Source organism: Abramis brama (genome assembly GCF_963993115.1).
Source record: "Abramis brama genome assembly, chromosome: 2".
Lineage (NCBI taxonomy): Eukaryota > Metazoa > Chordata > Actinopteri > Cypriniformes > Leuciscidae > Abramis > Abramis brama.
In genome coordinates, this window is record NC_139964.1 from 182,854 (window position 1) to 192,500 (window position 9,647).

Genomic DNA, 9,647 nt, shown 5'->3' on the forward strand with positions numbered 1-9,647 from the left:
GTACATGTGTGTGTTACATGTACACGTGTGTGTCTCTGTGTAACGTACATGTGTGTGAGTCTTATGTGTGTACATGTGTGTGTGTGTGTTACATGTACACGTGTGTGTCTCTGTGTAATGTACATGTGTGTGAGTCTTATGTGTGTACATGTGTGTGTGTGTGTTACATGTACACGTGTGTGTCTCTGTGTAACGTACATGTGTGTGAGTCTTATGTGTGTCCATGTGTGTGTGTGTGTGTGTGTGTGTGCGTTACATGTACCTATAAGACACACGTGTGTGTGTGTGTGTTACATGTACACATTTGTGTCTGTGTGTAATGTACGTGTGTGTGTGTTACATGTACACGTGTGTGTCTCTGTGTAACGTACATGTGTGTGAGTCTTATGTGTGTACATGTGTGTGTGTGTGTTACATGTACACGTGTGTGTCTCTGTGTAATGTACATGTGTGTGAGTCTTATGTGTGTCCATGTGTGTGTGTGTGTGTGTGTGTGCGTTACATGTACCTATAAGACACACGTGTGTGTGTGTGTGTTACATGTACACATTTGTGTCTGTGTGTAATGTACGTGTGTGTGTGTTACATGTACACGTGTGTCTCTGTGTAACGTACATGTGTGTGTTACATGTACACGTGTGTCTCTGTGTAACGTACGTGTGTGCGTTACATGTACACGTGTGTCTCTGTGTAACGTACATGTGTGCGTTACATGTACACGTGTGTCTCTGTGTAACGTACATGTGTGTTACATGTACATGTGTGTCTCTGTGTAACGTACATGTGTGTTACATGTACATGTGTGTCTCTGTGTAACGTACATGTGTGCGTTACATGTACACGTGTGTCTCTGTGTAACGTACATGTGTGCGTTACATGTACACGTGTGTCTCTGTGTAACGTACATGTGTGTGTTACATGTACACGTGTGTCTCTGTGTAACGTACATGTGTGTTACATGTACACGTGTGTCTCTGTGTAACGTACATGTGTGTTACATGTACACGTGTGTCTCTGTGTAACGTACATGTGTGCGTTACATGTACACGTGTGTCTCTGTGTAACGTACATGTGTGCGTTACATGTACACGTGTGTCTCTGTGTAACGTACATGTGTGTGTTACATGTACACGTGTGTCTCTGTGTAACGTACATGTGTGTGTTACATGTACACGTGTGTCTCTGTGTAACGTACATGTGTGTGTTACATGTACACGTGTGTCTCTGTGTAACGTACATGTGTGTGAGTCTTATGTGTGTCCATGTGTGTGTGTGTGTGTGTGCGTTACATGTACCTATAAGACACACGTGTGTGTGTGTGTGTGTTACATGTACACATTTGTGTCTGTGTGTAATGTACGTGTGTGTGTGTGTTACATGTACACGTGTGTCTCTGTGTAACGTACATGTGTGCGTTACATGTACACGTGTGTCTCTGTGTAACGTACATGTGTGTGTTACATGTACACGTGTGTCTCTGTGTAACGTACATGTGTGTGTTACATGTACACGTGTGTCTCTGTGTAACGTACATGTGTGTGTTACATGTACACGTGTGTCTCTGTGTAACGTACATGTGTGTGAGTCTTATGTGTGTCCATGTGTGTGTGTGTGTGTGTGCGTTACATGTACCTATAAGACACACGTGTGTGTGTGTGTGTGTTACATGTACACATTTGTGTCTGTGTGTAATGTACGTGTGTGTGTGTGTTACATGTACACGTGTGTCTCTGTGTAACGTACATGAGTGTGAGTCTTATGTGTGTCAATGTGTGTGTGTGTGTGTGTGCGTTACATGTACCTATAAGACACACGTGTGTGTGTGTGTGTTACATGTACACATTTGTGTCTGTGTGTAATGTACATGTGTGTGTGTGTTACATGTACACGTGTGTCTGTGTGTAGCATGCACACGTGTGTGTTTTACCCATGTAGACGCGTGCAAGGCTGTAGGCCAGGTCTCTCGCTGAGAGCTCCATCGCTCCCGCGGGTCGAGACGCCGCCGTCTCACAGAAACGCTTCAGAGCCGAGAGAGCCGAGCGGAGACACACGAGCGCTGGACGCAGAGCGGGAGAGGCTTCAGCCGGCTGCAGACGCTCCTGCACACACACACACACACACACACACACACAACACATACACACCACACACACACACACACACACACACACACACACACACACACACACACACATTAGCAGTACAAGTTCACTTTACAATCAATGTGGAACAATGGTGATTCAGGATCATAAATCATGCGAGTTTGTTCTCACTTCGACATCGCTAAAGAACGCCTGGAGAACCGACCCAGAGGACTTCGCAATCGAGCGCAGAACATCCAGAGACAGAACATTAGTGGTGCCCTCCCAAATACTCAACACCTACAGAAACACACACACAAACACACACAGACACACACACACACACACACACACACACACACACACACACACACTCTTGAAAATGGGTTGTTCAATAGAAAAAAAATTGTCAAATAATACAACATTAGTATCATTTTGTATGTGTTTGTATTTATATTTTGCACTTCAATCAAATCAAATCAACATCTATTTGTTGAGTACATTTAAAAACAACACAAGTTGACCAAAGTGCTTTACATGTCTAAAAATAAACACACAACAACAACTCAGTACACCACACAGATCAGTGTTAGGAACCCTGGTACAGTAATCTCCTCTGGTGTGATGCGGGAACATGTACGAACGAACTCTGGGAAGATCTTAGAGGTCTAGAGGAACAATGATGCTGTAACAGACATGATGTGTACGGAACCTTTAAAAAGCATAATCAAAACGTTATATTGGACTCTAAAATCAGCTGAAGCCAAAGAGTCCAGCACCGTATTCACACACACTCATCTCCTCATGTACCAGCTATACAGGGAGCTGCAGTGATCCACTCTGGAGGAAAGAAACGCATGAATGACCGATTCCATGTCCTGAACAGACAGAATCCTCTTCAGTCGAGCGATGTTTGTCAGATTTCTGCTGTGAATCAAAGGTTACTCTGCGGTTCCTCACTCGAGTGTTGATATCAGAGGCTAGATGTACAGAAAGCTGTGTGACTAACTTTAGGGGAACCAAAAATGACCACTTCAGATTTTGACTCATTGAGCTGCAAGAAACTAACCCTATTTCATCCAAACACTCAAACAAAGTTGTAATGTTGGAGTCATGCCATCTCAGGAGCAAATATAGCTGGAAATCATAAGCATAACAACAGTAAAATACATTATTATTGATCCCAGAGGGAGCATATATCAAACAATTTAGTTTTCATTTTAAAACTGATGTAAGTTTATTAAGAACCATGTTCTCCAATAACTTAATACTGAAGAGAAAGCTTCTACGAGGACCAGATCACACACTCCTACACACACCCAGACCTCGAACAAGCTGGGATGACGTCAAGAGAACAACACACACACACCCACACCCACACACACCTCAAGAGAACACGCTTCAGCTTTAGAATAAGTTATGATATAGAGAAACCGGCTCAAACGCACATAACTGAGACTGGCTTCATTACTCAGAATAACACTCTCAAACAGTGATGATTCTGTGAGATTAGAACCGAGACGTATCATGCTTTAAAATCACAGTCTCTGAGTATCTCACAGTCTCTGAGTATCTCACAGTCTCTGAGTATCACACAGTCTCTGAGTATCACACAGTCTCTGAGTATCACACAGTCTCTGAGTATCTCACAGTCTCTGAGTATCACACAGTCTCTGAGTATCTCACAGTCTCTGAGTATCACACAGTCTCTGAGTATCACACAGTCTCTGAGTATCTCACAGTCTCTGAGTATCTCACAGTCTCTGAGTATCACACAGTCTCTGAGTATCTCACAGTCTCTGAGTATCACACAGTCTCTGAGTATCACACAGTCTCTGAGTATCACACAGTCTCTGAGTATCTCACAGTCTCTTCACAGTCTCTGAGTATCTCACAGTCTCTGGTATCACACAGTCTCTGAGTATCTCACAGTCTCTGAGTATCACACAGTCTCTGAGTATCACACAGTCTCTGAGTATCACACAGTCTCTGAGTATATCACAGTCTCTTCACAGTCTCTGAGTATCTCACAGTCTCTGAGTATCTCACAGTCTCTTCACAGTCTCTGAGTATCTCACAGTCTCTGGTATCACACAGTCTCTGAGTATCACACAGTCTCTGAGTATCTCACAGTCTCTGAGTATCACACAGTCTCTGAGTATCACACAGTCTCTGAGTATCTCACAGTCTCTGAGTATCACACAGTCTCTGAGTATCTCACAGTCTCTGAGTATCACACAGTCTCTGAGTATCACAGAGTCTCTGAGTATCACACAGTCTCTGAGTATATCACAGTCTCTTCACAGTCTCTGAGTATCTCACAGTCTCTGAGTATCTCACAGTCTCTTCACAGTCTCTGAGTATCTCACAGTCTCTGGTATCACACAGTCTCTGAGTATCACACAGTCTCTGAGTATCTCACAGTCTCTGAGTATCTCACAGTCTCTGAGTATCTCACAGTCTCTGGTATCACACAGTCTCTGAGTATCACACAGTCTCTGAGTATCTCACAGTCTCTGAGTATCACACAGTCTCTGAGTATCACACAGTCTCTGAGTATCACACAGTCTCTGAGTATCTCACAGTCTCTGAGTATCTCACAGTCTCTGGTATCACACAGTCTCTGAGTATCTCACAGTCTCAGAGTATCTCACAGTCTCTGAGTATCACACAGTCTCTGAGTATCTCACAGTCTCTGAGTATCACACAGTCTCTGAGTATCACACAGTCTCTGAGTATCACACAGTCTCTGAGTATCACACAGTCTCTGAGTATCTCACAGTCTCTGAGTATCACACAGTCTCTGAGTATCACACAGTCTCTGAGTATCTCACAGTCTCTGAGTATCACACAGTCTCTGAGTATCTCACAGTCTCTGAGTATCACACAGTCTCTGAGTATCTCACAGTCTCTGAGTATCTCTGTCTCTGAGTATCTCACAGTCTCTGGTATCACACAGTCTCTGAGTATCTCACAGTCTCTGAGTATCTCACAGTCTCTGAGTATCTCACAGTCTCTGAGTATCACACAGTCTCTGAGTATCTCACAGTCTCTGAGTATCACACAGTCTCTGAGTATCACACAGTCTCTGAGTATCTCACAGTCTCTGAGTATCTCACAGTCTCTGAGTATCTCACAGTCTCTGAGTATCACACAGTCTCTGAGTATCTCACAGTCTCTGAGTATCACACAGTCTCTGAGTATCACACAGTCTCTGAGTATCACACAGTCTCTGAGTATCTCACAGTCTCTTCACAGTCTCTGAGTATCACACAGTCTCTGAGTATCACACAGTCTCTGAGTATCTCACAGTCTCTGAGTATCACACAGTCTCTGAGTATCTCACAGTCTCTGAGTATCTCACAGTCTCTGAGTATCACACAGTCTCTGAGTATCTCACAGTCTCTGAGTATCACACAGTCTCTGAGTATCACACAGTCTCTGAGTATCACACAGTCTCTGAGTATCTCACAGTCTCTTCACAGTCTCTGAGTATCTCACAGTCTCTGGTATCACACAGTCTCTGAGTATCTCACAGTCTCTGAGTATCACACAGTCTCTGAGTATCACACAGTCTCTGAGTATCACACAGTCTCTGAGTATCTCACAGTCTCTTCACAGTCTCTGAGTATCTCACAGTCTCTGAGTATCACACAGTCTCTGAGTATCACACAGTCTCTGAGTATCACACAGTCTCTGAGTATCTCACAGTCTCTGAGTATCTCACAGTCTCTGGTATCACACAGTCTCTGAGTATCTCACAGTCTCTGAGTATCTCACAGTCTCTGAGTATCACACAGTCTCTGAGTATCTCACAGTCTCTGAGTATCACACAGTCTCTGAGTATCACACAGTCTCTGAGTATCTCACAGTCTCTGAGTATCACACAGTCTCTGAGTATCACACAGTCTCTGAGTATCTCACAGTCTCTGAGTATCACACAGTCTCTGAGTATCTCACAGTCTCTTCACAGTCTCTGAGTATCTCACAGTCTCTTCACAGTCTCTGAGTATCTCACAGTCTCTGGTATCACACAGTCTCTGAGTATCTCACAGTCTCTGAGTATCACACAGTCTCTGAGTATCTCACAGTCTCTGAGTATCACACAGTCTCTGAGTATCTCACAGTCTCTTCACAGTCTCTGAGTATCTCACAGTCTCTTCACAGTCTCTGAGTATCTCACAGTCTCTGAGTATCACACAGTCTCTGAGTATCTCACAGTCTCTTCACAGTCTCTGAGTATCTCACAGTCTCTTCACAGTCTCTGAGTATCTCACAGTCTCTTCACAGTCTCTGAGTATCTCACAGTCTCTGGTATCACACAGTCTCTGAGTATCTCACAGTCTCTGAGTATCACACAGTCTCTGAGTATCTCACAGTCTCTGAGTATCACACAGTCTCTGAGTATCTCACAGTCTCTGAGTATCACACAGTCTCTGAGTATCTCACAGTCTCTGAGTATCACACAGTCTCTGAGTATCTCACAGTCTCTGAGTATCACACAGTCTCTGAGTATCTCACAGTCTCTGAGTATCTCACAGTCTCTGGTATCACACAGTCTCTGAGTATCTCACAGTCTCTGAGAATCACACAGTATCTGAGTATCTCACAGTCTCTGAGTATCACACAGTCTCTGAGTATCACACAGTCTCTGAGTATCTCACAGTCTCTGAGTATCTCACAGTCTCTGAGTATCACACAGTCTCTGAGTATCTCACAGTCTCTGAGTATCTCACAGTCTCTGGTATCACACAGTCTCTGAGTATCTCACAGTCTCTGAGTATCACACAGTCTCTGAGTATCTCACAGTCTCTGAGTATCTCACAGTCTCTGAGTATCTCACAGTCTCTGGTATCACACAGTCTCTGAGTATCTCACAGTCTCTGAGTATCTCACAGTCTCTGAGTATCTCACAGTCTCTGAGTATCTCACAGTCTCTTCACAGTCTCTGAGTATCTCACAGTCTCTTCACAGTCTCTGAGTATCTCACAGTCTCTTCACAGTCTCTGAGTATCTCACAGTCTCTGGTATCACACAGTCTCTGAGTATCTCACAGTCTCTGAGTATCACACAGTCTCTGAGTATCTCACAGTCTCTGAGTATCACACAGTCTCTGAGTATCTCACAGTCTCTGAGTATCACACAGTCTCTGAGTATCTCACAGTCTCTGAGTATCACACAGTCTCTGAGTATCACACAGTCTCTGAGTATCACACAGTCTCTGAGTATCTCACAGTCTCTGAGTATCACACAGTCTCTGAGTATCACACAGTCTCTGAGTATCTCAGTCTCTGAGTATCACACAGTCTCTGAGTATCTCACAGTCTCTGAGTATCTCTGTCTCTGAGTATCTCACAGTCTCTGAGTATCACACAGTCTCTGAGTATCTCACAGTCTCTGAGTATCTCACAGTCTCTGGTATCACACAGTCTCTGAGTATCTCACAGTCTCTGAGTATCTCACAGTCTCTGAGTATCACACAGTCTCTGAGTATCTCACAGTCTCTGAGTATCACACAGTCTCTGAGTATCACACAGTCTCTGAGTATCTCACAGTCTCTGAGTATCACACAGTCTCTGAGTATCTCACAGTCTCTGAGTATCTCACAGTCTCTGGTATCACACAGTCTCTGAGTATCTCACAGTCTCTGAGAATCACACAGTCTCTGAGTATCTCACAGTCTCTGAGTATCACACAGTCTCTGAGTATCACACAGTCTCTGAGTATCTCACAGTCTCTGAGTATCACACAGTCTCTGAGTATCTCACAGTCTCTGAGTATCTCACAGTCTCTGGTATCACACAGTCTCTGAGTATCTCACAGTCTCTGAGTATCACACAGTCTCTGAGTATCTCACAGTCTCTGAGTATCTCACAGTCTCTGAGTATCTCACAGTCTCTGGTATCACACAGTCTCTGAGTATCTCACAGTCTCTGAGTATCTCACAGTCTCTGAGTATCTCACAGTCTCTGAGAATCACACAGTCTCTGAGTATCTCACAGTCTCTGAGTATCACACAGTCTCTGAGTATCACACAGTCTCTGAGTATCTCACAGTCTCTGAGTATCACACAGTCTCTGGTATCACACAGTCTCGGAGTATCTCACAGTCTCTGAGTATCACACAGTCTCTGAGTATCTCACAGTCTCTGAGTATCTCACAGTCTGAGTATCACACAGTCTCTGAGTATCTCACAGTCTCTGAGTATCACACAGTCTCTGAGTATCTCACAGTCTCTGAGTATCACACAGTCTCTGAGTATCACACAGTCTCTGAGTATCTCACAGTCTCTGAGTATCTCACAGTCTCTGAGTATCACACAGTCTCTGAGTATCTCACAGTCTCTGAGTATCTCACAGTCTCTGAGTATCTCACAGTCTCTGAGTATCTCACAGTCTCTGAGTATCACACAGTCTCTGAGTATCTCACAGTCTCTGAGTATCTCACAGTCTCTGAGTATCACACAGTCTCTGAGTATCTCACAGTCTCTGAGTATCTCACAGTCTCTGAGTATCTCACAGTCTCTGAGTATCACACAGTCTCTGAGTATCTCACAGTCTCTGAGTATCTCACAGTCTCTGAGTATCACACAGTCTCTGAGTATCACACAGTCTCTGAGTATCACACAGTCTCTGAGTATCTCACAGTCTCTGAGTATCACACAGTCTCTGAGTATCACACAGTCTCTGAGTATCACACAGTCTCTGAGTATCTCACAGTCTCTGAGTATCTCACAGTCTCTGAGTATCACACAGTCTCTGAGTATCTCACAGTCTCTGAGTATCACACAGTCTCTGAGTATCACACAGTCTCTGAGTATCACACAGTCTCTGAGTATCTCACAGTCTCTGAGTATCACACAGTCTCTGAGTATCACACAGTCTCTGAGTATCACACAGTCTCTGAGTATCACACAGTCTCTGAGTATCTCACAGTCTCTGAGTATCACACAGTCTCTGAGTATCTCACAGTCTCTGAGTATCTCACAGTCTCTGAGTATCTCACAGTCTCTTCACAGTCTCTGAGTATCTCACAGTCTCTGAGTATCACACAGTCTCTGAGTATCTCACAGTCTCTGAGTATCACACAGTCTCTGAGTATCACACAGTCTCTGAGTATCACACAGTCTCTGAGTATCACACAGTCTCTGAGTATCACACAGTCTCTGAGTATCTCACAGTCTCTGAGTATCACACAGTCTCTGAGTATCTCACAGTCTCTGAGTATCTCACAGTCTCTGAGTATCTCACAGTCTCTTCACAGTCTCTGAGTATCACACAGTCTCAGAGTATCACACAGTCTCTGAGTATCTCACAGTCTCTGAGTATCACACAGTCTCTGAGTATCTCACAGTCTCTGAGTATCTCACAGTCTCTGAGTATCACACAGTCTCTGAGTATCTCACAGTCTCTGAGTATCTTACAGTCTCTGAGTATCTCATTGAGATGTGGAGCTTGTGTTTTTTAAATCGACACATCAAGGCATGCTAAAATAAGCCAGCGCTGAGATAGATTTGACCTTTTTAAAAGAATGAAGTTTCATCACTGATTCTGTTTATCACTGTGA

The 9,647-nt window shown here is 44.0% G+C and overlaps 1 protein-coding gene across 2 annotated transcripts in view; it reads right to left on the reverse strand.

Moving 5' to 3' along the window:
* LOC311077312 (acyl-CoA dehydrogenase family member 11) overlaps positions 1 to 9,647 on the reverse strand; it is a 33,832-nt gene that overhangs the window by 2,403 nt on the left and 21,782 nt on the right. For both annotated transcript variants that reach the window (XM_084105683.1, XM_084105684.1), the window contains exons 11-12: positions 2,274 to 2,381; positions 1,928 to 2,099 (exon numbers count right to left, since the gene is read on the reverse strand). In XM_084105683.1, coding sequence (XP_083961809.1) covers positions 1,928 to 2,099; positions 2,274 to 2,381 — 280 coding nt within the window. The remainder of the gene's footprint in view (positions 1 to 1,927; positions 2,100 to 2,273; positions 2,382 to 9,647) is intronic.